Raw genomic sequence first — 27,692 nt, forward strand, 5'->3', positions numbered from 1 at the left:
ACCTATTATGTACCTCAGAGGATTACATGGTTCTTTCGTTACTTCGATTCACAGTTGCTTAGCATGAAGAGAAGGTGTTCAGCAAATGCCCGTAGTCGGCTCCTCCTATCACGAGCCAGCGATGGCTGGGCCCAACACCACCCGCTGAACAGCAGGTGATTCAATTTTCTTTATTGCCTTGTCATAGCTGGCCAGGACTAAGAACAATTGAATATTTATGCAGTTCAGGTGTCATTTCAAATGCATTTGAGTACTGATTCTTGAACCGGGTGGGATCGTATGTGGCGGTTTACCCAGTTCTTTCAATGTTGTGGTACACGACCTGAGTAGAGCATGTAAGAGAACAAAAAATGCAATAGGATCTCGAGACACTGACTGGAAGCTTCGTCTTAGCCACAGCGATGTACTGCACTGAAGTGCGTTTGACAGGGTAAGAAAATTGTTGCTCTACCGCGAATTTCTGGAGTTTCACCAATGACGGAGACACGGAGAGATGTTACACAAACCATACTTGACATTCTTTGACCTTCCAGGACATGTTTCATATGAACTTGAACAGAGGATTCAATGAAACCTCATCGAGTCTTCGGAGCGGTGAGCCCGCCATTGAAAGAAGATGCTGAGAATGAAGCCTCATCTGTAGTAGCTAAATGAGATCCAAGAAGCATCGCTTAGATCGGGACCTTGATGCTGATGATGGTGGTAATGATATCCGTACCACTAGGCTCCGTAAGTTTCGGAGGCGAACGAAATTGCCTGTCCAATGGCTTCCGTTAAAGGGGCATATGGGCACGATAGCCACGAGGGCGTCGTATCGCATTCTTGGTTGTTTTCTGCTATTCCCCGGCACGAAGTGAGATGACTGAACACCATTCTTTGTAAAGCCTTCATGCGCTCTTGCATATAAAGGGTATGGCACTGGCATATTGCACTCGTTGAGCACTTACGATGTCGCAACATCATCTCGTTCATATGCCTCTCAAGTATCATTGGTCGAGGCCTGCATGTACAAGGTCAACACACGAGACAGACGGGCTCCCAAACGGACAGATCGATATTGATAGAAAGCATGAAATGAACTTATGATGAAGACAGGCGTGTAAAGACCTGGATCTCAAGATCACAGCACATGGACTGCCTTCATTTATCCCCCCTCGCCGAGGCAGCTCTGGCCTTTGGAGATGCATAGCCAACATAGTTATTGGAAGACTTCAATCTAGTGAGTTCCCTGGGGATCTCTCCAGCGAACCGTGACTGAGTACGTTCGGGTCATGATGGTGGTGATGATGAAAGGCATCCAAAGCCGTGCCGAGGTACGTGTAGTGTAGCTGGAGTTCGAGGTGCCGCTTAAGCAGCGCGGCCCTCAGACGTAACCCTCAAGGGTGCATATAGCAATGAGATCTTCAGGATACGCTCAAATACGAGGGAGTCAAACGGCCGAACTCAACTGGATCCAACTGCTCGAAGGCAAGTGCAAGAGTCTTCGAATCTAATGTAATTTAAACTTTCTATGGGAGAGATTCACTAGGCCTCTTTCCACTGCCGCCCCATAGTTGAGTCCCAAGATCTGAATGAAAGAATTGCTCTTACAGTTGATTGCCTGGAGAAAGTATGCAAAAGCGGCTAGATAGGGACGACAACCAACTTGCCCGAGATATTTGGGCTTGAACTGCCTCATAACGTGGCAAGCAGAATCAATCATGAATCCCTAATCTCAACTAGATTGAAGTTCAGGTCCATATCACTCCCTTTGCCGTCGAGCGCGATGATGGGGCATAGCGAGCGCTGTATATTTTACTTGTACTGTGTACACATCCATTGTTGTAGATGGCCTCAAGAAATTCGGATCCCATGAAGGTCGATCTTCAACGCCAGTGATCCGGGAAACCCGCGTCATATACGATGATATACCAAGAACGATGCCACGAAAATGATGAAGTTTATTCCAGAGCTTCCTGAGCTAGGTAAACAAGCCAAAAAAGTACCTGATTCCTTGTAATCGCCACCATCCCACTGCTTTTCCCAAGCCCCGAAAGTACCGTATCTTCTTCTCAAAGCTGGTATTGGTCCACTGGCAGCTGCTTCGGAAAGAGCTGGTTGCTGTCCGCCGTCGAATATGTTAGGCGGTAGTGAATGTGGTTTCATTTGCACATCTCTCTGCTAATCGAAGGAAAAGGAGGATGTTTGGACTTCCGGGGATCCGGCTTTTCGCAGGAAAGATTTAGTGAAAACGCCCATTCATGAACTGACTCGTGACGCCCTCCTTGATAAACACAAGCTCTTCTAGGTAAAGATTGTCGAGCTTGTCGGTCTTGGAGAATCTGACAGACGCGACCTGGAGGAGGACGAGGCGCATTGGAATACCCAAGGTGATGTAATAGCCAAGGTCTGATCGTGGACCGTAGTCTAAGTTATAGAGTACCTTGGTATTCGAAGATTCCATCACGGGATCTCTCTGAGTGGCTTCATCACCCCTCAAGTAGTTTTCAGCTCCTTCGAGGAGCATAGATTTCACTTCATCAGGCCAGTCAGCATTTTCAAACTATTGAGGTCGGGTTGGGTGCGGTAACTTACCTTCTTGAAGTGATAGGCGGAGATTTTCCAGGTCCTTCATGAAGATGGTTTTCTCGCGTGCACTTCCCTTTATTATCTTGGCATCGAAGGCAACCATCCCAATCAAAGGTTTAGGTTTATCAAGTGTCACTTGAAGGAATCTATTGATCCAAGTCCTAAAATCATCCCACAGTTGGCTGACCAGTTGTCGCGCTAGCTTATGATGGATTTTGCCAGAATGTTCCACAATGGTCCTGAACTCTGCATCACATTGCAGCAACTTTTTCGATGGATCGTGCTCGTGGATATTGGTGTTGACATCACTTGTTGATGAATCGTTGGCGGGAACCACGGCGGGAACCTGGGTGTTGGATTCAATGGAAGTCATGTTTGTCGTGCAAGGTGGTCCCGATGTATTGAGGCTACAGAGAGGTTTCTTAGAAGTGATGAGGCTATCTGGGAAAGGAACTCCCGACATCTTTTATAGTCCGGGAGACTATCTCGCCCTCGGAGTGTTCAATAGAGACCCGTGGCTATGCCTCTTACTCACAAGCCCACGATGATCGAGCTTGACGGCATTCTATGACCACTTGATGATTCATATTCCTCACCTTCTTTGTCCATGAAAGATCTGTTGAACCGTCCTACCCCGAGTTCACGATTGATGAAATCTAGGAGTATTGATGTCCTGGTATGAATCGGGCGGGATAATTGTGGCGGTTTCCGAGTCCACTGTGCGACCACACGATAAACAATACTGCCTTTCAACACTCGGTCCTCACAATTAAGACAGAGATGTCCCACCATCCATCACACCTCGAGCTCCCACCGTCACAAGAGAAACGTAGATCTAGAAAAGAGGCAAAGTTTCTACACGTGCAAGTTCGAAAACGACTTCTCCCAGATGAATGATCAGCCACGATGGTTCGACTTTGGCGGTGAACAGCGGTCACAATGACTTCTGTTTCCTCCCATGATGAGGTGGTGTATCGAGAGGCCGGCATACCGCTGCAAAGTGATTACCCACAAATGTATCTTCTGAAAAGTGATACTCAAGACCGCCGAGGATTACCGACGGCGGCGTAGCTGACTTAGTGACCTCAAAAGATCTAATGCCCAGCGCAAGGGATCCCACCCAATTTAGGGGTCCTATAGCAGACATTTGGTGGATGGAGATGGTCAATTGATACATGTACTCGCGACTAATACGCATAGAGGAGGGAGGAGGTGCGCACGACAGAAGTCTCTCACTCTACTGACTGGATATCCTTTAGATTATATTGCCTCCTCGGATAGCTCTCGCTTACATAATATATAATGATATATTCAGATCAACTTGACAATAAATCATCCCTTTCCTCTATGACTAGATAGGGAGAGGCCATATGTGGCAGTACCCCCCCAGTTTCTTTGTTCGACCGCGTGGTAAAAGTTATGAAATCCAAACTGGGAGGCCCTGATATAGGGAAACAAGCCGCAACGTGCCGGGTCCCTCGTAACTGCAGCGTTCTATTCTGCTTCATTCAAGCCCCGATGGCACCTCAGTCGTATTCATGGCGAATGTTTCTCGAGGTATCAATAACTGGGTCGGAAAGCTCACCCTGTGGTTGACCGTTGTCGGCCCAAGGCCCAGCTCTTCCGACAATGGATGGTGAAAGCGAAATGTAACCGATTCTGATAGCCGTCGTTCCTTTCATACCTCCTCAGTGGGCTCTAACTGCGCGCTGGGGTATCCTGGGACTGATTCTGAATGAGCTTGGCATCTACAAGTGTACTCATTAGGGTCTCCTGAGAGACAAGGTTTATAAGTTCTTGCTTCGTTTCCTCGCTTTCCATAAACTCGTGTCTCAAAAGGGCAATCTTGATCTTGATACTGTGCATATGCGCTGAAATGAGGTAAAACAAGTAGGCGCCAAGGGTTGTGCATGGAGCACCGCCTGTCATATCTCTCGGGGATCCTGTCCGAGTTCCACGGGATCTTCCCTCGTGGATGTTGCCCACGCCCTGTTTTTTGGTCTATATGGGTGGTAGCCGTCAGCGTCTTGGAAGCCGGTGACAGCGTCACCGACGCCGACCATGTTGCCCGCTGTATTACTTCAGTCAGCCTTCCTAGCCTAGATTTAGATTGGGTTCGTTGCGATCCTTGCTGAATTTTTGAGAACTTTAAGTAGACAATCGCCGCGACTCAATGTACCAGCAAAACGATTCTGGTCTACAGTCTTGAGGACTCCGAATTGCTCACTGATACCCGCGATATACTCAGGTACCGCTTGATGAGGGAAGGTCACAATTCGCAAATTTGGAACAGCCGTGGTCGTTGTAGAGGTCGTAGAATGTGTTGTCGATTTCACTTACAGTGCCGTGATCCGAGAGAAGTCATGAGGCTATCCTGGAACGGAAGAATGACTTCTTTTGTATCCCGTGAAATCGCATGACTCTCTCTCGAATTCGACACAAAGAAGCATATTCAGTAAAAGGCTACAAACATGTCTCTTCCCGTCACGAGTCCCCATGATTGAGCTTGATAGCACCTATCAAACACTTGATAAGTCAGATGAATGCTGTGTACCAGTTGCTTAACCTATTCTCCGTCCATGAAACATATCTGGCCTTTGGGAATTCATTGCCAAAAAGAGTCTTCGAAGATCGTCTTCCTGGTCTCCCGGTCTGCCATGGTACATTCATTTTCGCTTCGTGATTCCTTACATTAGTTGGCGGCCTTCTCATTCATGCTGGTCTTCTTCGAACGAGATAGTCAAAGGAAAGATAGCCGAGGGTCTTAGATCTTCAGCAAGCTGAATGAGAGACTTGAGTATCTGGCCTACATTAGCTTAGCAATCTCCGACAAATCGTGATGGCCATTAGTACTGCCTCGGTAAAGTATCACTTCGGTCGTTTGCCGACCCTCATGAAGGCTAAGAATAAGGAAGATGATCTGAGAACGGCGGCAGTTTATATGGAGACAGCGGGCTTACAACAGCTTCTGCCCAGTGAGAAGATAAGATCGATCTTGACTAAGCTACATGTATAGTCATTAAGGCCTTACAGCCAAGTTCGACATTTGACTATCTAATTTGGTGCTAAGGGTTGTATTAGATCTATTTCTCGATTCCACAAGTCTCAAGAGCGAACTCTATCGCCTGAACACCAGCTTTAGTGCAGAGAAGGACCGGCTTCTAGCTCGAATCACCGATATCTATGATGATTTGCACCGCTTCTTCGACAGGGACTCGGGGTTAACTAGACCAACCGCCTCGAAAGCGACGATTTCCTTCCAGGAATTGCACGCTCGTGCATCTACATTGTATAAGTGTTTAGCACATCAGTGGAAGTGCTGCTGTGCTACTGCACACAAAATCGGCATCAACGCGCACCTTAAAGCTACCAAGTCACCGGCCATGTCTAAGAGCGAGTATTTTGACATCTTACTTGACGCCAAGGACTGCAGAACACAGCCAAGGCTGCATTTCGAGGCTCCCAACACCACTGGTGAATCGGATAAGACGATGTTTCCGCTTGCGGCACCGAAAGCAAACTCCGCGATAGATATCAAGAACCGGGTGCTTTTCAAACAGCAGATTAAGTCTGGGGCTGATGCGGCAAGTGAGAAGAGCATTTCCGCGTTGGCAATTACGTCTCTGGCGATTTCAGCCCATGCACTTGAGGCGACACGCCGATCTATACTCAGGAACGCAACGAACAAGCTGAAAAAGCTTCAGAGTCGGACCCGCATGACAAGCGGTGCACAATCGTCATCCCTTGACGGCCCGTCCGAGAAGAGCACTAGGTTGAGTCCCGTGGTGACAGGCACATTCAGCACATCAAGCACCGCATCTGAGGTGACTAATGATCCGAGTCTGTAAACAGCACCTAGCAGGTAAGGAGAGCCAAACCTGTCACTATATATAGCGCCGCTAACATTCATGGCATAGGAGTGGGTTGTCACGATATAGCATCACCACCTCGTTTGCATCCAAAGTGCGGTTTCGCCGACGCCGCGCCTCCAACGCCGCCACCCGAGGAATGCGAAGCCCAGACAGAAGAGATGAAGAGCATATGCGAGCTTGTGACCAGTTTTGACAACATGGATGAGAAAGCCAATACACTGTCAGTGGATGGAGAGAAGTGAGTCGTTCTGATGCCTGAACCCAAAGACCAGGGCTCTGTCAAAACGTCAACGATGCAATCGATTGATAGCTTCATCCACTCCACATCACTGAGGCCGGTTCGGCTTTACATCGGTCTCAACTTTGCCCGCAGCCTGCTTTGCCTCGCAACGTCCTCCTGGATCCCGCCCAAGCTAGCAAAAGACAACATCTTCCTCGTTTGCTGCGGTTTGTCTCTTTCTTCAACGCAGGTTACCTCTCGTTTTGTGATGTCAAAAGCGTTTGGTCATGTCAGCTTGAAGACATCCATCCACCACGCCCCCGCGCCTACCGCCTTGAGATTGACATAGGCTTAGAAAAGGGGCAAATGTCTATATGCGGGTAAACTTTACTATGGACTTTTCCCACGTATAATCACAAGCGACGATGCTAACAGAGACATCTCACCAATGCTGAGGTGGTGTATCGACAGGCCAGGTCACAACCTTTTTTTAGTGCTGCTCACAGATTCAAAGATTTGGTGGATGGAGATAGCCAATTGGTAAGTTTGCTCGTTTATACTGGGTGGTGGGGGTTGATGGATACCCATCTCTCTGGAGCTATCTAGCTGTATAAGCACGCCCATTCAACCACACAACTCGTCGCCTCAAGACCTGGTCGGAAGTCTGGTTAAGGTGTGGTGGATGTACTGCCATAGGTTCATGTGACTAGTATGCATGGGAAAAGACTTCTTGGATAGCTAACGAAATTGAGCACATTACATCACCAATTATCAGCCAGGGCATAAAAGACAGTGTAGTACCCAACACATGGATTACAGATCATATACAGAGCTACATATCTACGTAAAAGACTCCTGGATCCTTTATCCGTTCTGTTTTTATCCAAAAATCGACTTCAATTTCTCCATTACATTTGATCATCTGTAATTCGTACATGACATGTTTGCTAGATAACCCATTGACATAGCGCGGAACGCTTACAGACGAGAGCCGTGGATGACCTTGACGTCGACGGCGAGCTCACGGCCAGCATCGTTGAGGACAAGGACGCGGACGGAGCCACGGCCGGACTCGAAGGCGTTGTTGAGGCGGGACCAGAGGTTGGACTGGTCAATGACGGGCAGGCCCTGCTTGACATCGCCGGTCTCGGTCATGGCAGTGACCTGGCCATCGGAGAGGTCGAGGACGCGGTACTGCTTGAAGACGGGGCCGAGCATGGTCTGGACAACGACGCTGGGGGCAGGGTTGGCGATGAAGGAAGACTCCTCGTGGAGCTGCTTGGTGAAGAGGTCGACACCGAGGTAGCGGTACTGGCCGGTGGCGGCGGAGGTGGAGATCTTGATGACCTGGCAGGGGCGGCCCTGGAGCATCAAGAAGTCGCCGAGGCGGATGTGGTGGCAGGGGATGGTGACGGTGTTGGGGAGGAGAGGGGCACCGGAGCCAGAGCCGGAAGACTGGCGGCGGGGGGCGGAAGCGGCGCGAACCTCGGAGACTTCGTAACGGTCAGCATGACCATGATGATGATGGTGGTGATGGTGGGGGTGAGCAATCTTATCCGCCAGCTTGTGAAGGCCTTGACGGAAAGAATGGTAGTGGCCTGGTGGTGCGAGCACCCTTCAGTGTCGGTCCATAGATTGGGGGGACGAACGGCGCAACCAAAACACACACACAAAGCCCGACAAGCATCGGACAGACAAGCAAGCAAGCAAGCACGCACGCATAAGGGGGTCAAGCAGAGCACTGGGGAGGGGATTTCAAAACTTACCATCCTCGTCGTAGTAACCCATCTTGGAAGACTTGTGTTGGGGCTTGGAGACGTGAGTGGGCTCGATGGTCTCTTCGGTAACCTTGATGGTTTCCTTGTACTGCTGAGGACGGGGGCGCTCAGATTCGACGGTGTACTCGTCGACGTGGGAGTGCTTGTGGTGGGAGTGGTGATCCGAGTGGTGATCGGAGTGAGAGTGGTGGTGGTGGTGGTGAGCCGGGTAGGTCTCGACAGTGACTTCCTCCTTGTGGTAGGTAGGCTGGAGACGCTGACGGTACTGGCGTTCGATTTTATCAATCGGGTTTACCAGGTGCTCGTGGTGACGGGTGTCGATCTCAACGCGAGTGTCGTGGTGGTGGATGCGAGTGTCGTGGAACTCTTGCTGAGTGGTGTATTGAGAGGGAGCAGGAGCAGGAGCGGGAGGGGCAGGGCTGGATGGAAGGAAAAGAAGAGAGAAGTCAGTTGATGTTTTGATGGGGGAGCTTGATGGGGAAGCTTTTTCGCTCCGGTTGACATATTTGACGTGACAAGTGGTTACTTGGCCAACATGGGACTAGGGGGCCGGGAGGAGGCGTCCAGGGTCCATGACTGGCGGCTCGTAATGGGCAAGGAGGGAAATTTGGCGAAATACCGGGGCCCGAGCTGAAGCGGTCCCGAGGCCGGGGTGTTGAGGTGGTAGGGTAGGGGTGTATGGAAGATAGGTGAGAGGTGAGAGAGAGACGGTTGCCAAGGGGAGGCGGAGGATGGGGGGAGAAGGGGCGGTGACCGGAGTGACGCGAGTGGGTTTGCATTGTTTTGAGGTTGCATGGGAAGAGGGAAGCGGGAGTGAGGGGGGGTTGGATGAATCGATCGATGCCATGCCATACATAAGCTGTGATGGGCACATGCGGCCACAGATAGAGAGAGAGAGAGAGGGTTGAGCACAGAGAGGTCGGAGAGAGAGGATGGAGTAGAAGAACAGATAGACAGAGAAAGATCAGGACATACCGGTACTCCTCACGGTAGTTGTGGGACTCGTAGTGGACACCGGGACGGTGGTAGTGTTCTTCGATGCGGACCTCTTCTTCGTAGCGGTGCTGCTCTTTCCGAGGGGGCAGAGGCTGCTGCTGCTGCGGCTTTTGCTGCGGCGGCTGCGGCTTCGACTCGGCGACGGTGGTGAAGGAAGAGTATTGACTTTCCTCCCGTCCGGGCCTCTGAGGCTTCTTCTCGGGGAGTTTGATCTCAAGCTCTTCGTGAGTCTGAGTGACTGTTTGGGTCTGGGTTTGTGTCTCACTCTCCTTGTAGGTGGAGGGAAAGACGCTAAAAGGGACGGGGACACGAGCTTCAAAATCCAGATTGGCGGCCTTGGGGGCGCAGAGAGGAGAATCTTCTAAGCGTTCCTGAAGTGAGGAAGGCAAAGAAGAGTATCCTCTTGCTTCGTTTTCCTAAAAAAACAAAGGGGAAGGGAAAGGTGGGAGAAGCCGGTCGTTCAAGTGACACGCGCTTCTGCTTTTCTCTTCTCTTTTGGATTTGGAGGAAAGGGGGTGTGCCGACAAAAGGTGAAGTTGGGCAAAAAGGGCGATTGAAGCTTTTGGAGATGGATGGAGAGGAGAGAAGAAGGAGGGAGAAGAGGGTCGCTCGAGATGTGCGATGCGGATTGGGTTTTGAAGACGGGGGGGTTGGTGGTTGATGGTTGGACGGAGCAGCAGAGCGAGCGGCGAGCGAATGCAGTCTGCAGAAAACGAGGGTTGCGAAGGGTTGCCGGGGCAAGGGGTGAAATGTTGTGTGTGTGTATCCGTATTGTGTGTGTGTTGTGTGTGAGAGAGTGTGTCCTCTTGATTCCTCTTGAGACTTGGATTGGTATCTTGGAGCGATGTGGGACTGAGACTGGGATCAGTTCTCTTCGTGGGTGGATGGACGGCTGGGAGTGGATGCGGAGGAGGCGGGTTGGATGATCTGGATTGGACAGGATTAGATCGAGTGTGTCTCGTTTTCTTGGAGAGATATCAAAGATGGGAGAGACCAACCGAGAGTCTGTGTCTGTCTGATGTGGGTGTGATGGATGGTGTGCGAGGGTGAGGGATGAGAGAGAGAGAGAGAGACGAGAAAGATGCCTGCAGAATAGCACGAAATGGTAGTGTACGGATACTCCGTAGAGAGAAAGACGAGCAATTCCCAGCAAGAGAGGTGGCCAAAGTGCGCAGAGTGTTGTGAGGGAATGTTGACATTGGCTCCCGTCTCCTGCATCAAACTAGCAGTGGATATTCCATTTGTTTATTTCGGCCCGAAGAGGACTAGTCCGGGGGATGGGAAGTGGAGATTCGACATGGGGGGGGGGAAGAAGCTCGGAGCTGCAGCTCGAAGCTTTGACGCCCTGGCAAGCCGCAAAAGTCACGACATGGGAGGGAATCCTTGAATGGCGTTGCGATGGACGCCTTGCATCTGAGGTGTCCAGGCCAACGGTACCCAAGTCAGGCACCAGCTTTGTTCCGGCGCGGCAGGTACCGGGCACCACTGCACACTTTCCCATTCTCCATTTCGATGGCGACCTACCTAACTGTCTGGGAACGTACGTACCTGTGGCCCTGGATACGTACCTGAGCTAGCACCTAAGAATGGAAGGAACCTCGGATACGTACTCCGTACCCGCTGTCTGAGGTCGTCCCTCCCGTCCTTTCCCATCTGATTCTGACTGCCCGCACATGTCGCGCACACACCTCAGAAAAGCTATCTCTTCCCATCTAATCACTGCGCCTAACCACGTCAATTGACAGCCCGACAACTTTGATATGGGGTCAATTGATTCAATGGCCCATCTTCATGCAAGTAATCACTATTCGAGTCATTCACATGCGATGGAATGACATTCTGATGCATGCACGATGCTGCCGACTTGATGGGCAGCAACTGCTCCAGAGCTTCCACAGAGCTCAGCTTCCACACACCACACCCACGCCCACACCTCTTTTCCCTAGCGCTGGAACTGGAAGGTGTGCCAGGCAATGTCGGCAGTAATCGCACCTCCAACACGCCCGCTTGCGCAAGCTCCAGCAGTGGACCGTCCAGCATTGATTATTGACCACCGTCCTGGAGAAGTTAGAATTATTGCTCGACTGACCGCTGCCGACCATCTTCGTCCTCGGCTGTTCCTGGGTCCTTCCCTCCACCCCAAGATTGCAGGCGCCGTGGTCGATCAGCAACAGAATATCTAACCCCAACTTTGCTCGCTGGGCTGGCCCTGACAAGATACGGAGGCTGGAGCAGAGAAGAGGAAGAAACTGGGACCTTTGCTCAGATAGAGGGAACCCCCGGATTCTCACAATCGACCCAGAATCTGCAATTTTCCAGACCCACAGGCATTCCCATCCAGACGACGTGATGGGCGCCACAAATCCAAGAGGCGCCATTCAATGGACTCATTGGACCGTTACTTGTTCTTGAGCATGAGGCGACGAAAAGACACCAACGATGGGCCGTGTCGAATGTCTCCTTAAGTCCAGCTGCATTGCTGACGGCTGTCGCGAGTTGCGCACTGCGGATGATTGACCTGAAGGTTCTCGACCCTACGAATACGCTCTGTGCATGTCGCCTGTCACATCTGGCAGCTTGTTGACACGCTCGTCAAGTTACGAATACAACAAACAAAACACCGACTTGGGGCTGGGTACGAAGATCGTCGTTTCGTCCACGGCCCAAATGCCCGCTATCGACCGTCTGCATGGTCCGCATAGCCTGACCGCGGCAGCCCGGAAACTCAATTGGCCAGTCCTGGAGCTTCCCCAACCACCTTTCAGCTGCAATCGTCCTTCCCGGCCTTTTGTTTCCAGGGTTTTCAGGCCGGCGGCTGCTGCTGAGGCCCTGCCGAAAATCAGCAATTGACCACTTTCTCACACCAATATGGGGATCGAATACTGGGTCTCACACATCGTGGAACACCTCTATTGGACTGTCCGTCTGCAACCGCCGCACAACTCATGCAAGTCGACGGTCGCACATGCAAAACGAGGCTGGCTGGCGGCTTTGCTTTTTCCAGGGAGGCCTACGACGTGGCCAAGGCAAAGTTCCCTACCTGCGGTGCCTGCCTACCTCACGGATCCCGCCCGCAGCGCCCGAGTGGGTCTTCAAACTATTGATGGATCTCGACAGTCAGATTCCCCATTTCCCCTGGATCCATCAGAGAGTCATGGAGACGCTGCTCCGTCTCAGATTTGCGCTCCCACGAGACTCTGCAACGGGGGGAGGTTGGAGTTATTGATAATCACCAGCCTCCCGTCCTTGGATCATCCCGATTGGCATCAAATTGTCCATGGTTTCAAACCAAAGCCATCAAACCAGACGAACCGGTCGGGACACACGGACGGGAGCTCCCTTGCAATGCACCTTGTTGCCGTAACGACTACCTAGCCCCGGCTCCCGCACTAACCGTAATTGGATACCCTTTCTTCGGCACTCGACGACCATCGCTCTCCGCCGCCGACGGGATCAAACAAAAGACAACAGATCTGTTTGTGTACGGAGTAGATGGATGATGGATCACATGAAGTTGAAATGCAGCTTGAAAGTCTATGCCGCTCACTGTTGCCATTTTAACGAGAGTATTCTGCGGTCGCGGAGGAAAGGAGAAATCCGTCGTCCAGAGAGGCAAGAGATGACATTGGACAACGAATTTGAGCCGAAATCCTCAAATTGACGAGCAACATCAGTCACGACTCTTAGAAGATCTATCTAGCGTCTTCTCTGGCGGTGCAATGTTCATGGCCTAAACTCTTCAAGCCTGTCAAGGCTGGTAAATGTTGGCTTCTTTACTGAGTACGCAGGCTCCTGCTTCCAGTAGAGTCTACCTTGTGATGCCCTTGCGTCCAAGTTTTGGATCCGAGTTGCTTTAAAACATCGGCATAAACTTGACGATCTAAAAAACGAACTTTGGACTACTATTATCAAGTAAACTCTTGAGCGGCCTGGTCTATGCGATAGTACATTCTATGCTTGTCAAGTTGTCGATGCTAGTTTTGCAATACCTTTTACCTGTCGAGCTGCACCATCTGGTATGATGTAGCTTGACAATATGAAATGCTCACAAGACCGTTATCAAGAGTAATATATGACTTACTAGCCATTCTCTGACGAAGAGTGTCGGGGGTCCTTTCTTTATCTGAACCTTCTGTTGAACTCAGTATACGTAACCGCGTGGTTGTAACGGTTACTTCAAGATTGAACAGTACTGCAACCCTTAGACACGCTGTTCTGTGCTTTGTAAATCAACGTCTCGAGTGCAACATTCTAGACAAAGACTTTGCCTCGTCTTATTTGAGTTGGCACCTGTCACTACAAGCCGGTGGCACAGAGCTTTAATTTAGTATGACAGCTCTTCATCTTTTCTTTGCTTGAAGCTCGAAATGTGGCGCTAGAAGTTCGGTGTGCGTCATCACGGCCACCTCGGGTTGAGAGATGAGAAATCGAATTGAGGCCAATCCTCGTCAATTCGGCCAATAATCCCATTCAGAATCATTCAATTGTGTTAGTATTTAACTTGACTTGAAAGACATTCATAAGACCCATCCAATTTCCCAGCGATTGGCAGAAAGATACGGCGAATGTCGAGTGAAGTCCCGGTGACAAACCAGGCACGTGACGTCATCGTGGCGCATCCACATCTCCAAAGCTCTTCAGCCACGAATGCCCCGCGATTATTCATTTAGTATCACGAATCTTGCCCCTCATTCGAGTCAACTCCTGCAACGAAAGCCGCCACAAAAGACTGGCGCGCGTACTGTAACTACCCTCGCTCTGTACGAAACCTCCGCGACTCGAATTCCCGCAGTCATGAAGCAGCGTTTCTCCTCCATCGACGTCAAAGTCATCGCCCACGAGCTCCAAGAGAGCCTGAACACCTTGCGACTGGCCAACGTCTACGACCTCTCCTCCAAGATCCTGCTCCTCAAGTTCGCTAAGCCCGACAACAAGAAGCAGCTCATTATCGACTCTGGCTTCCGATGCCATCTTACAGACTTTACGCGCACGACGGCCGCGGCGCCGTCGGCTTTTGTGGCGCGGTTGCGCAAGTTCCTGAAGACTCGGCGGTTGACGTCTGTTAAGCAGGTTGGGACGGATAGAATTTTGGAGTTTCAGTTTAGTGATGGGCAGTACCGTCTGTTCCTTGAGTTCTTTGCTGTAAGTGGCTTACTTTGATCATCTTGACAAAGTATTCAACGCTGACTTTGTCCCTGCGCAGAGCGGAAACGTCATCTTGACCGACGCCGACCTCAAGATCCTCACAATCCTGCGCAACGTCCCCGAAGGAGAGGGCCAGGAACCCCAGAGAATCGGGTTGAACTACTCACTAGACAACCGGCAGAACTTCAACGGCGTTCCCGACCTGACGAAGGAGAGAGTACGGGCGGCGCTGGAGCTTTCAGTCAAGAAGAGCGCGACAGCCGTCTCGAAGAAGATCAAGACGAAGCCTGGTGATGAGTTGAGGAGGAGCTTGGCGACAACTATCACCGAATTACCGCCTATTCTCGTCGATCACGCGTTCCAGATTACCAAGTTTGATGGCACTAAGAAACCCGCCGAGATCCTCGAGGATGAGTCGCTACTGGATGCGCTCTTGAAGGCGCTGACCGAGGCCCGAAGCATTGTTGAGGTTGCCACAAGCTCTTCTACAGCCAAGGGTTACATTTTCGCCAAGTACCGATCAAAGCCGGACGGCGCGCCAGCGGCAGAAGGAGATGAAGCCAAGAGGTCGGATCTTCTCTACGATGACTTCCACCCTTTTTTGCCCAACAAGTTTGCGAACGACCCCACTGTCAAGGTTATCGAATTTGATGGCTACAACAAAACTGTCGACGAGTTCTTCTCGTCTTTGGAGGGCCAGAAGTTGGAGTCAAGATTGACTGAACGAGAAGCCGCGGCAAGGAGAAAGCTCGACGCAGCGAGAAACGACCAAGAGAAGCGCATCGAAGGTCTCCGTGAGGCCAAGTCCCTCAATGTCCAGAAGGCTACCGCAATTGAGGCAAACGTCGAGCGTGTGCAGGAGGCGATGGATGCGGTCAATGGCCTTCTTCAGCAAGGCATGGATTGGGTCGACATTAGCAAGCTCATTGAGCGCGAACAGAAGCGCCGTAACCCTGTGGCTGAGATTATCAAACTGCCGATGAACCTCGCGGATAACACGATTACCTTGTTGCTGGGAGAGGAGGAAGAAATCGAGGACGACGAGTCCAACTACGAGACCGACTCCGATGCATCCGACAGCGGGGACGAGGATACCAGCAACAAGCAAAAAACTGCGAAGCATTTGGCGATTGACATTGATATCACTCAGTCACCTTGGGCGAACTCCAGAGGATACCATGAGCAGAAGAGGACCGCCGCCAAAAAGGAGGAAAAGACAGTCTTACAGTCTCAGATTGCGTTGAAGAACGCCGAGCAGAAGATCCAGGCAGAGCTGAAGAAGGGCCTCAAGACAGAGAAGGCCGTTCTCGCTCCGATCCGGAAGCAGATTTGGTTCGAAAAGTTCACGTGGTTCGTCTCGTCTGACGGGTACCTGGTGCTCGGAGGCAAGGATGCGCAGCAGAACGAGATGTTGTACAAGCGCTATCTCCGCAAGGGCGACGTCTACGTTCACGCGGATATGCACGGCGCCGCGACTGTCATCATCAAGAATAGCCCCAGCGATCCCGGTGCGCCGATCCCTCCTTCGACGCTGGCGCAGGCAGGCACAATGGCCGTGTGCAGCTCTAGTGCGTGGGACTCCAAGGCGGGTATGGGCGCATGGTGGGTGAACGCCGACCAGGTTTCCAAGTCTGCTCCTACAGGAGAGTACCTCCCCACAGGAAGCTTCATGGTCAGGGGCCAGAAGAACTTCCTCCCTCCGGCACAGCTTCTGCTCGGATTGGGCATCATGTTCAAGATTAGCGAAGAGAGCAAGGCCAGACATGTGAAGCACAGGCTGTATGAGAGCGCCGATGTTCCCGCTTCGGCGGCTGATAGCGCGGCACCAGAGACTGCGACCGATGCCGCCCAAGCCAATGATGATGTTCCGGATGATGCTTCTGATATTGGTTCGGAAGATGACCAGGAAGACGAGAAGCCGCGGGACAATCCTTTGCAGAATCTTGGACGGGGTGGACAGGATGACTCGGAGGAACAGCTTGCATCTGAAGAGTCCCCTGCCGAGGAGCTGTCAAACCTCAAGATTGAAGAGGATAAGCCTGCGGAGGACGAAACCGAGCCAGCAGAGAAAGAAGAGGAAGATGAAGATGAAGAAGAAGAAGACGACGACGAAGAGGAAAGCGACAAGGCAGCCACAGGCCAAACATCAACGCCCGCAGAGCCCTCCGGCGCACCAAGCACCGCGGCGACTGAGAAGCAGCAACCAGCCAAGCGAGGCCGACGCAACAAAGCCAAGAAAATCGCAGCCAAATACAAGGACCAAGACGAAGAAGACAAAGCAGCTGCTGAAGCCCTCTACGGCTCCGCGCGCGGTAAGCAACGAGCTGAAGCTGAGGCGCAGAGCAAGGCAGAGCGAGAAGCTCAGCTGGCGTACCAGAAGGAACGTCGCCGCGCGCAGCACGAGAAGCAGCAGAAGGAGACTGCAGAGCACGAGGAGATTCGCAGGTTGATGAACGAGGAGGGCGTCGAGGTCCTGGACTCGGATGAGCTCAGCAAGATGACGCTGCTTGATTCGCTGGTTGGATGGCCTCTCCCCGGTGACGAAATTCTGGAGGCGATACCTGTGTGTGCGCCGTGGAATGCCATGGGCAAGTTCAAGTACAAGGCCAAGCTCCAGCCTGGTGCGGTGAAGAAGGGCAAGGCTGTGAAGGAGGTGTTTGAGAGGTGGAAGAGCGATTCATCGAAGAAGGGCGCGCTTGATGAGCGGTCGCAGGATAAGGAGAAGATGTGGCCGAGGGAGGTGGAGCTTATGAAGGCTCTCAAGGCGGAGGAGAGTATTAATGTTGTGCCGGTTGGTAAGGTGAGGGTAATGATGTCTGGTGGTAGCGGGGGGTCGGGGGCCAAAGGGCAGCAGGGGAAGGGGGGACGTGGTGGAAGGGGATCTAAGAAGAAGTAGGTTGATGAGAATGAATTCATGGCGAGGAAGGGGTCTAGGTATGCATTATATCTATATAGAGTTTCTTAGGTCTCCGATAGGAACTTGAGAACACCAATTGCATCCAACTCCCCCGTCTGTTCAAGTCTTTCTTGTCTATCGACCCATTCGCCAGCCTCGTCGTAAATCTACTTCTTCCCCCTGGCAATCTCAAAAGCCCTCAAGATATCCATCTTCTGATGCTCCGAAGTCCACTCAAACACTCTCTCCCCGCACCGATCCGCACGCACTTCCTCCTCCGTAGCCCAGACAAAGTCCTCGTGCTCCTCGGGATCAATCTCGACCTTCGCGGTGGTCTCAACTTCCACGAGATACGTATACTTCCTCCACGCATCCCGTCCCTTGAAGAACTTGTGCGAATCCTTCACCACCCCAACACCCGCAGTCCCCTCCTCCTCTACACCCCCACCATCACCAGACACCCGTCCAACCTCAATAATCCCCACCCCGCCTCTACTTAACCCCCACGCCTGATCCCCAGCCACAGCCTCTGCTAACTCGCCCGCCCCAGCACCTTCCCATTGATAACACCCCACCAAGGCAACAAAGTTTGCTGCGCGGAGGCCAGTTTCTTCCCAGAGTTCGCGGGCGGTGGAGGCGAGGGAGTTGGTGTCGATGGATTCTGCTGCGCCGCCGGGGAGTTCCCATTTATGGGGCAGGGCGGATTCTTTTGCGGAACGTTGGAGGACGAGAATTTTGCGGGCGGAGGGAGGGGAGGAGGGGGAGAGGACTGCTGCGCCTACGCAGAGGCGGTGGGTGTGAGGGACTTCTTGCGCGGATGACGACGACGGCGATGGTGATGGGGGTTTGTAAGGGTGGAAACGGAGGGTGTAGGGGAGGAGGGAGGGGGATGTTGAGTAGTTGAGAGGCTGTGTTGGAGCTGCGAGAGGCATTTTGCAGGTTGAATTTCTGTTACGGACTTTGGAGTTGGTTTGAATTGAGAGAGAATGCAGACGGAAACAGGATCGATGCTTCGATGACGGTAACTTTGTAGATTGTGGGAGCCTGGCTGGCGTCGTGAGGTTCCCGGGTGCCTGTTTGTGGTGGTGCGGGTGCCTGGTGGTTGGAATGTCAGACGGAAGGCGCAGTGCAAATGCGAATTGGGGCCCGTTCCGAGGACGGAGGTGGTGGCGCGGGGTTTGAGTCACCTTGCCGATGTGGGGCACGGATGCGGCGCCGGAGTGCCATACGCCGGGTATCGAGGCGGACTAGCCGGATTCGGTAAGAACACTGTGCACATGGTTGGAGGTGAAATATGCTTCATGGGATTCTTCTGATACTCTAGGCGGTCATTGGAAGATTTGTTTCAATGGAAGTATCCCATTGATGATTAGATACTTGCTACTGATGTTTCTAGTTATGTAGCTTCTGGGGTATCATTTGACCCATGGACATGACCTACTCCAGGTACGTCCGACCTCGAATCCACGCTCATAGTTGCTTCGACCTGCGTAACCTCCTACCAATCTAAGTATCGCCTGTGATATCTTCACTGACTCTCTCCATATACCTCCAAGGTTCCCTCTGGCTTTTCCCAAAGAATGTACTCACACTCCCCGCCCGTAAACCGTTCATGCCAAAACACAGGCGTATCCTCATCAACTCTCACATACACGTAGCTATACTCCCGGTCATATTAAATCTCGATATATGCTCAGACTGAACGATGCCGTCCTTCCAACCTTGTTCATACAAGAGATCATCGTAGAACCATACTCCACACAGCGAGAAGAGTCGTCTTCGTCGGGATTTCAAGTGATGCGTGACGTGAGGAACTGTTGATATGGCTCGCCTCGTCGTCGCTATTATTTATGCCAGAATCAAAAGGCTGACACGTGCTCAAGGTCGCCTTGAGGAACATCGTCGCCGGATGTTGCACCGCCTTCTCCGACGGTGATGGCCTGCATTTCGTTATGTTGTTCGTGAGAGTCTTCTTCTTCGCGGTCAGACTGCCAGCCCCAGTAGTTGATCGGATCTCTGACCTCTGAGACTTTGTAAATGTCCTTGCCATAATAAGATTGATCTTCCCAGTTGTCTCTGTCGTCGTCGTCGTCCTCCTCCTCCTCATCATCATCATCATCATCATCATCATCATCATCATCATCATCCTCTTCGTCATCGTCCTCATCACCATCATCGTCGTCGTCGTGACCATCCTCCTGCTCCTCCTCATTGCTCTCATCACTCTCATATCCCTCAAAATCCCCCCGAAGCCTAAACATCTCACCACCCTCCTCCACCCCCTTCCACCGTCCCCACACCCACCGCACCGCAAAAGCCAACACTCCAAAAAGTAATATCGCATACAACAACCCACTCACCACCACGGGAACACACTGCCCGAAGATCAACCTTCTCATTGCATCCCAAACAATCGCAACAGAAAGATACCCCGTCGCCCGACTCAATACACTCCAACTCCAGAAGCGAAGAGCATACCACAACCTAGTGAAGCACTCATACCTCCCACTCTTGGGAGTTTCCCGGGCACCGAGCTTAGTTCGTGAGACGAACTCCTCAAACATGGCATTCCCCTCGTGGAGAAGTAGGATGAGAGAGGCGTAGTGGGACCACGTCATCTGGAACGGGACGCCCTCGTCGGAAAGAGCCGTAAAAGCCGAATTTTGCGTGTCGGGGAAGTGATTCGGAGTCCAAAGGGTGAGGTAGACAATCGCATTGATGACGAAGGAGATAATCTCCCATGTATCAATCCAATTTTTCCGCGGAAACCGTCTCGTTGAGAGAAAGAAGTGAATTGAGAGAATGAATCCCAACAGCACTGCATCAACCCAAATCGCAGTCAACGAGTGTCCCACAGTCAGGATAACTTGATCGATGACATCCGGATTCGCGTAATTGAGGAGTAAGAAGAAGCCAAAGATCAATGGGTGGTTTGTTTTCTCTGTAATAAAGACTAAGATTGCTGTAGTTACGAAGACATTGCCTGTGATATAGGATCCGAAGAGAGGGGTGAGGACGTAGGTGACGTGGAAGAGGGACGTGTCGTCTAGGCACCCGCATATAAAGTCTTTAGCCCGTTGAGGGATTCTACTGGCCAGAGATTGGACGGCGTTGAATACAGTCTCTCTGAAGCCGTCCATTGTGTTGAACAGGCCGTTCTGTTGCAGTGGTTTCTGGTAAGTACTAGGCCGGAGAGATGGTGGTGACGAGGTTGGTGTTGACTTACGGTTGGATGATACTGTTGCTGAGTTCCTGCTCTTGGAGTTGGTGTATTCAATGATGTATAAGTCAGAGTTGAAAAGACGACGTACAGTAAAGTTGTCTCGACTTGAAGCCCAGGCGCATTCCATCTCCGAAACCAATGGGTTGCGAGGCATCGTGTTGGACTGGAAGTGCACGACCAATCAGCCACTGACGGAGCTACCTAAGATACTTCGAGCTTCCAGAGCACGTCTTGCTATCATTTCTAGCTAGCTTTCGGAGATCGTGAGTATGTATAGCCCGTCCTAACCATTGCGACGGAAGCCAGGGGAACGCGTCAGTCAACCTTCTTAGAAGGGACGTGGTTAGGCTATTTGGATCGTCTACTTATCACGCTCTTGGCGGACTACAGTCATTACCATTATATTGTGGCATTCTGCTATATTCCACTTGAGCCGGGGTAGTGTCAAGCTCACGATAACGTTGGATGGTCCCAGAAAACTTTGCGAGGAGATGACTCGAAAGGTTGGCTGTAAAGTCATACGAATGATCTGGGCCGCTCCTAATAGGTTCTTGAACTTTGATAACAAGGTGTTTGTACAACTGTTGAGGATATGAATTTCATTGTAAGAAAAAATAAATTGTAATTCAGAATCACGACCTCACGCATAAACATAAATAGGGAATCCTAGGAAAAAGCAGAGACTACCTCAAAAGGAAACTATCCCTCGGCTCCAGGATTTCGAACCCTCCACCTTCCTGCTCTACATGTATCCGGGTGTCCGCTGCCGCAGGCGGGGACGCTACAAACAAGTTACCGTCAATGGAATCACCCGTCCACAAGAATTCCAAAGGTAGGAGACCACTACAGTCTCAGCGTATCTTGAGCTCCCTCCGCTCCCACCCGAAAGCCTCCGGACATACATGTGTCTTACAATCTCTAATGTCGATCCTGAATATGTTCAATCGCTGCCAAGTCGACCCGCCATCACATGACACCAATCCTAGACAGTAGAGAAGACCGTTCTCTTCCTCTTCGATACCCGACCCGATGCAGAGACAGAGTGCCCGAGACTCGTCTGCCAACTCATCTTGCGTGACTCCGTAGGATTCTCACGCAATTTTAGCCAAGTTTTCACAATATAACCACAAAACTGTTCCCGGAAAGTATTGACCCGTTTCCCCCAAAGACCCAGCAGCCCTGGCGACATATTCGTCTGGATCATCTTTATCATGCATGGACCACAACGCTTTGAATCCAAAAGTCAGCCCCGTCACGAGAATGAATTCTATAGTGCCCTCATCTCGGTCGTTTATCAATCTGGAGATCCGCTCCTGCGTCATGGACGACCATTTGAAGGTGGATCCATCCGCGTACCGAAGTGACACTTGTACAGCAGACGCAAAATACACCTTAGAGTGCACCATCGATTAGTATGGAAAGCACTGGAATTTTTGGAGATGCTGAAATCCCGGCGATCCATGCCACCCCAGCCATGTCCAACTCTGCCCCCAAGCGCGTCTTTGGGGGATTGGAAGGAAGGGTTGTCGCTCTCCCCACAGCAAAGCCGGCGAAAAATCGCAATGGCCTCCAATCTTGATTCCACAAAACAGGACAGACTTCCCCAAATGCTCATGGTTGTAATGGCACTGCCATCCCTGGAATGCGCGGAAGACGTCCGCTTTGATAGATAGCTCCCGTGTTGCGTAGCTCTCAACGTATGGAATAGAAGATGACTGATTTAGTACAGTACTATCCCATGCGGTCCCATTCCATGGGCACAGTTCATCCGGTAGGCCTTCGACGTAGCTTTCTCCCTTGTTGCCATTCTCCAGAAGGGCAAAGTGGTTGGTGAAGTACAGCCGCCTCGCCGATGAAGCCGCCTCTTGACAGGTCCAAGCTCTCGTATTACACTTGGAATTCTGGATTTGTTGCTTGGCCCAATCAATGTTGGTGGGCATCCATCTGATGGTCTGGGATCCGATTTGGGAAATGTCAAAGACTTTTCGTGTTGTCTTTCCAACCCCCGGTAAGCCGTAGTCAACTGCATCGAAAAACCCCACTGACACAATGCAATCCTCGAGGCCGATAATCTCGTCCGTGAAGCAATCTATAACACTCCACCCGGGAACCTCTTGTCGGAATTACACTTCCCAGTCTCGACTGCCCTCCAACTTCGGGTGTTATGGGCAAGCTTTTCGCACTACGGCAGACTTGATTGACATCAGGTCTGCTGGGAACTTCGGCTGCGGTCGACTCGAGGAGATGAACTCAAAGGTGCTACCCTCGCTGGAAAATATCAGAAAAACAGTTACGTCCGCTTCCAGTCCCCTAGTTGGTTTAGAGAACGACATATTTAATCTACACATCTTAAGCTGTGGAATGAGAACTTCATCCTCCATGGGACTATGATGATCATATGCTGGCCTCCGTCGGTAGTGTAGGCAATACACAATATAAGCGTGGGATCATGGGTATCTGATATGGTTGAAAATGTCGCAACAGCTACAGCCATTGCTCTTGACGTGTTTGACTCTGATGCCCATCATCTCTACGATGCCATCATTGTCAAGATGCAGCAGTGCAAATGGAGAATCTAGACCATCTAGGTTGAGATAGCGCTTGCGGATTTCGGCTACCGGTTTGCCTACCACTGCTTGTGCATCGTTGATGAAGGTATCAAAGTCGATGGATGCGCATGCTGAGCGGAGGTTCCCTCTACGCGGGAAAGAGGAGATGGCGTCTTCTGACATTATTGTCGTGGAACAACTGCAATCGAGAAAGTGTGGTGATGTTGTGAGATTGACGAGAGGGAGTTGTAACTTGGAGCTGGAAAAGATGACTAACAGGCTGCGCACATGAAGTGAGGCTGTTGAATTGCTGCCTTGGCCAAGCACCAATCATGTCGCAGGTGAATTTACACGAAGCCTTCCTCAGCCCATGTGAGCTTTCGATAATGCTCCTCCCCATCATGCCGAAACATTGACTACTAGAACGGAAAATCTCGAAGAATGACTCAGCATCATGGGATTTGCCGTGCGGTAGTCGACAAGCGAACGGTGTTCGTCCGAACATAATGAAATGACCATCGGTCGTCAAACGGCTGATTCTTAAACAGTAGCCAATGGTCTCAGCTTCAAGGAGGCAATCCAGATGAGATTGTGAACAAGAACTTGTTTGCTACGATCTAACCAACGATTCGAGGGACTAGAGAAGAATAGCCATTGTCGCTTCGCAAACCTGCATGGATGCAACCTTCCCCACCCCGCCCATCCTCCGTCAAGTCCGTCCGCAAGTCAACCAGGGGGGCGGCTCGAGAGCCAGTCTAGGCCCCTGCAGCAGCGTGTTCGATCTGGGATGGGCCGCGAGCGGGACAGGCAACCTTGTTGTGTAGTGCGGCGCAGAGATTTCGCACCGACCAGGTAATTGGAGCTGAACGATCTACTGTGAAGTTGCAGCTCCAGGGAGGGCCATAGATTGCTTGCCGTCTTGGCGAGGGGTCGAGCCTTTCCGTACCCACTGTGGGGGAAAGCAAAGAAGAAGGAAAGAGGCCTGGTTTGAGAACGATATTGAGAGCAAGCCACAAAGAGCAGGCCAGACAAATGACCCTTGACAGATCACATTCAGACTTGTCCACCCTCTTTTGACGTATCGGTAAAGTTGAGTAGTTGACGCATGGGTGGCCTGAGCTGTCATTCCCTCCGTCATTCCGTCAGATAAAGCTCCAACGTGCTGGACTATGGAGTTTCGCCAAGCTCCTGTTTGTGCGCCACGGCCGAGCGTTGGCTGATGGTGAATGGCCTATGCCTCGTACAACTGCAGCCGCAAGTTGCCTCCCTGTTCGTCGCATGACCCAAGTTCAGGCGGAATCTGCCCTCTTAAAGATCCGTCCACCTCCCAAGAATCATCGTCAACTTTTGATGCTTGAGTACTTGTCTGAGGCGGCGGGGCGACAACAAAAGAGACCGACAGCATCAGACCAAGTCCAGACCGAGCCAGAAGCGTGGAAGCGAAAAGCGGTAGCCGTTTTTGACTGCGTACATTATCCAATGACCGCAATGACGGGGCTTTCGACAGCAGATGAGCAGACAAGCGAGATGCTGTTGGCATCTGGTGGAACCGCTAGAACACCGTCTCTAGAAGGGCTCCAAGACAAAGAATACAAGGCTCATGTCTCTATGGGCATCGGATCTGAGACACTTTCTGCGAGCAGACACGAGCTGCCAACTGCTTTTGCGACGCGAGAGGATGATGGCATCCCTGGTCAGGCATGGACCTCAAAAAAGCAATATGTGGCGCCCGACGGCCAACTGGTGCTCCCGCAACACGAAGAACCAGACTCCGGGCTCTCCTCTCAACTTACAGAAAACACAACAGAACCCGCCATCGCGCATTCGAACCAGCAACGATCGATCGACTCAATGACGGACGCGACAGCATCGGTGCCAGCAAAGAAGGAGAAGCCGTCCAGGCTGGATCGGCAGCCCGACGACCCCGCGGCGGCCAAGCCAGACACTAGCGAGTTCGCGGAAAAGAGTCAAGCAGCGCCCGATTTTGCATCTGCCAACCGCAACGCATATGAGGCGAATCAACACCTGCCTCGCGATGCATTCCCTGCGCTGAGGTCGCCTTTGACACATCCTAATGGTGTCCCGATTTTCCCAGATCTGTCGGCCGAGCAGGAGGTCACAGAATCGTCAGAAGCCACAACGCAAGCCGAAAGCTCCATCGTGGCAGACAGTGACGACATGGCCTCGATTTTCGATGGCACAGAATCGGATGGAGGATATGGAAGCGACAGTGCGACAAACGCCAGTACGTCCGTCACGTCATCAGTTCGAGATTACATGTACGAGAATGGGCGACGCTATCACCGCTTCCGAGAAGGACTGTACAACTTCCCCAACGACGAAGTAGAGCAGGAGCGTGAAGACATGAAGCACGCCATGGTGAAGCTCCTGTGCAATCAAAAGCTTCATTTTGCGCCCATTGGCGAATGGCCGCAGCAAATCCTTGATATCGGGACGGGGACAGGCGCGTGGGCCATTGAGAGTAAGTTGGGAGACTTCATCCTCGCAGAGTTCGTAACGAGTTTGTGATGTTAACAATGATGCAGTGGGCGACCAGTTTGAGAGTGCGACAGTGCTAGGAGTCGATCTCAGCCCCATTCAACCGGATTGGGTACCGCCAAATGTCAAATTTGAAGTCGACGATGTGGAAAGTTCGTGGTTGTATCCGAGGAACCATTTTGACTATATCCATTCTCGACACACGGTCATGGCCATCAAGAACTGGAGGAATTTGTTCAACAGGGCATATGAGTAAGTCGCGAGTCTCCGACTTCTCGATGGCAGGCCTAACGTATTGATAGGCATCTGAAGCCTGGCGGCTGGATCGAGTTGCAAGAAATTCATCATTTCCCATCCTCGGCATATAACGCCATGCCGCCTTCACACCCAGTGGCACAGTATTGGAGTTTCGTAACCCAGGGGCTCACGAGCCTCGGCATCGATTTCAATGCTGCCGCAGGAGATCGGTTGCCCAACATGATGCGCGAGGCTGGTTTCGTCAACGTGACGGAGAAGATTTTCCACGTGCCGCTTGGTACATGGCCGCGAAACAGGGTGCTCAAGACAGTAGGCATGTATTGGAGGACGATTCTCCTCGACGGACTGCAGGCCATTGCTCTCGGCCCGCTGACTAGAGGACTGCTGTGGACACCAGAGCAGATTGAAATGTTTCTCGTCAGCGTGCGGCGGGCGTATCACGATAATGCGGCGTTGATGTATATGCCATTGAGGATCATGTATGCGCAGAAGCCGGCGTATGGGGGTTTCCCTAGGTATTCGTAGCGCACTGGGGGAGAGCTCTTAGGTATCAGTCCTAACGCGGGCTTCTGTCTCGAGATGGGTTCTGTGGGGGGCCATTAGCGTACAGTATTGAGCGAGTGTCTGTTTTGAACCTCTGCAAGCGGAGTGGGTTTGTGCGACATTGACGACTTTGGTGATGGATAAGGTTGGTGTGGTCGGTATTACGGACGTATCATGGATGGGTTTCTGCTTGGCGGGGGATGTGAACAGTGACGACGAGATGGTCGGCTAGGAGGTGCATATGGATAGCCGCATCATGGCCGGGTCTTGGCGACATGAGGCGAGATTGCGAGAGGAGCATAGTTTTCGTGATGGGGTGACATGGGCGAGCGCTAGACAACGAGCTTCTGCGGTGTCTGATGGAAGAGGAATAGGATCAAGTAATGTGGTGCAAGCCATGGCTTGGGAGGAGGAGAATGGGGGGGCGGAAGATGGGCGGCATTGGTTGACGGAGCACGTTGCCGTTGCATTGCAAGAAGATGACCAGGGATTTCAGGACGCCATTTTCCAGGCCCGGAACGGCGGGTATCCTCTCTCGTGCTTTTTTGGCAGGGGGCGATGGATGGAACTTGCATGGAAGCTGTCAATGGTTCAGTTCTTACTCCGTAGGTTCCTTCCGAAAGAAAAGGGAGAGAGACAGAGACACCCACGCACACCAAATGGCAAGAACCACTTAATTCCCGCTGCGGTTGCAGGTTGAGACTCCACCTGACGGTAAGCCTCAAGGTATTTGGACAGTCCATTGGTCAATCGTTGGTCAGCTCTTTCCACGTTTTTGATGGAAAGACCGGGTTGTGATGATGCTGTGCCGCACCTTCCCAACGCTGTCAACTTGTCAAGCCCAATTGGCAAGTGCGCAGGGCAGTGGCAGGGCAGTCACGCTTGCCGAGTCACCGGTGTCTTGGAAGCCGTGGGAAGGTGCCTGCCTGCCGCCAGCGTGGTAACGAGGCGGGGGGAAGGTACACTATTCGTAGGTGGAAGGGAAGGGACAGCCCGTTGTGGTGCACCCACACTGCAGTCACTGCACTCGTCTGCACCTTCCATGCTTTCCCCTCCTCTCTCCGACTCGACTGAGGTGTCACTGAGGTCGGGTGGTCAGCACTCAGTCTGCCACGCTGCCACGCTGCCACCTGCCACAAGACGCC

The 27,692-nt window shown here is 51.8% G+C and overlaps 9 protein-coding genes across 9 annotated transcripts; 3 read left to right on the top strand and 6 right to left on the bottom strand.

Annotated features, from left to right (window-relative positions):
* Positions 1–2,221: 2,221 nt before the first annotated feature.
* On the bottom strand, positions 2,222–2,941 carry BDP55DRAFT_625717 (uncharacterized protein; the record flags this gene model as incomplete). The annotated part of the gene is made up of 2 exons (XM_060571519.1): positions 2,222–2,514; positions 2,575–2,941. 2 exons carry the CDS (start codon positions 2,939–2,941, stop codon positions 2,222–2,224), a joined length of 660 nt encoding a protein of 219 aa, XP_060437260.1.
* A 2,466-nt stretch (positions 2,942–5,407) lies between these two features.
* BDP55DRAFT_625718 (uncharacterized protein) lies at positions 5,408–6,416 on the top strand (the record flags this gene model as incomplete). The annotated part of the gene is made up of 2 exons (XM_060571520.1): positions 5,408–5,543; positions 5,650–6,416. 2 exons carry the CDS (start codon positions 5,408–5,410, stop codon positions 6,414–6,416), a joined length of 903 nt encoding a protein of 300 aa, XP_060437261.1.
* Positions 6,417–7,453: 1,037 nt separating this feature from the next.
* Positions 7,454–8,550, bottom strand: BDP55DRAFT_641788 (woronin body major protein). Its single transcript, XM_060573419.1, has 2 exons — positions 8,427–8,550; positions 7,454–8,153 (listed from the first exon to the last, which is right to left on the bottom strand). The coding sequence occupies exons 1-2, from the start codon at positions 8,446–8,448 to the stop codon at positions 7,639–7,641; spliced, it is 537 nt and encodes a 178-aa protein (XP_060437262.1). The 5' UTR covers positions 8,449–8,550; the 3' UTR covers positions 7,454–7,638.
* An 899-nt stretch (positions 8,551–9,449) lies between these two features.
* BDP55DRAFT_22906 (uncharacterized protein) lies at positions 9,450–10,690 on the bottom strand. The gene is made up of 2 exons (XM_060566136.1): positions 10,433–10,690; positions 9,450–10,361 (listed from the first exon to the last, which is right to left on the bottom strand). Exons 1-2 carry the CDS (start codon positions 10,650–10,652, stop codon positions 9,895–9,897), a joined length of 687 nt encoding a protein of 228 aa, XP_060437263.1. The 5' UTR covers positions 10,653–10,690; the 3' UTR covers positions 9,450–9,894.
* A 3,538-nt stretch (positions 10,691–14,228) lies between these two features.
* BDP55DRAFT_538687 (uncharacterized protein) lies at positions 14,229–17,475 on the top strand (the record flags this gene model as incomplete). The annotated part of the gene is made up of 2 exons (XM_060567973.1): positions 14,229–14,576; positions 14,638–17,475. 2 exons carry the CDS (start codon positions 14,229–14,231, stop codon positions 17,473–17,475), a joined length of 3,186 nt encoding a protein of 1,061 aa, XP_060437264.1.
* BDP55DRAFT_709795 (uncharacterized protein) lies at positions 17,458–18,605 on the bottom strand. The gene has a single exon (XM_060578138.1). It carries the CDS (start codon positions 18,405–18,407, stop codon positions 17,643–17,645), a length of 765 nt encoding a protein of 254 aa, XP_060437265.1. The 5' UTR covers positions 18,408–18,605; the 3' UTR covers positions 17,458–17,642.
* Positions 18,606–19,334: 729 nt separating this feature from the next.
* BDP55DRAFT_709796 (uncharacterized protein) lies at positions 19,335–20,852 on the bottom strand (the record flags this gene model as incomplete). The annotated part of the gene is made up of 1 exon (XM_060578139.1): positions 19,335–20,852. One exon carries the CDS (start codon positions 20,850–20,852, stop codon positions 19,335–19,337), a length of 1,518 nt encoding a protein of 505 aa, XP_060437266.1.
* Positions 20,853–22,009: 1,157 nt separating this feature from the next.
* BDP55DRAFT_22967 (uncharacterized protein) lies at positions 22,010–22,749 on the bottom strand. The gene has a single exon (XM_060566138.1). It carries the CDS (start codon positions 22,636–22,638, stop codon positions 22,108–22,110), a length of 531 nt encoding a protein of 176 aa, XP_060437267.1. The 5' UTR covers positions 22,639–22,749; the 3' UTR covers positions 22,010–22,107.
* Positions 22,750–25,098: 2,349 nt separating this feature from the next.
* On the top strand, positions 25,099–26,529 carry BDP55DRAFT_538114 (methyltransferase; the record flags this gene model as incomplete). The annotated part of the gene is made up of 3 exons (XM_060567914.1): positions 25,099–25,729; positions 25,794–25,998; positions 26,049–26,529. The coding sequence occupies 3 exons, from the start codon at positions 25,099–25,101 to the stop codon at positions 26,527–26,529; spliced, it is 1,317 nt and encodes a 438-aa protein (XP_060437268.1).
* Positions 26,530–27,692: the final 1,163 nt, after the last annotated feature.

Source organism: Colletotrichum godetiae, assembly GCF_030913485.1.
Source record: "Colletotrichum godetiae strain CBS 193.32 chromosome Unknown BDP55scaffold_1, whole genome shotgun sequence".
Lineage (NCBI taxonomy): Eukaryota > Fungi > Ascomycota > Sordariomycetes > Glomerellales > Glomerellaceae > Colletotrichum > Colletotrichum godetiae.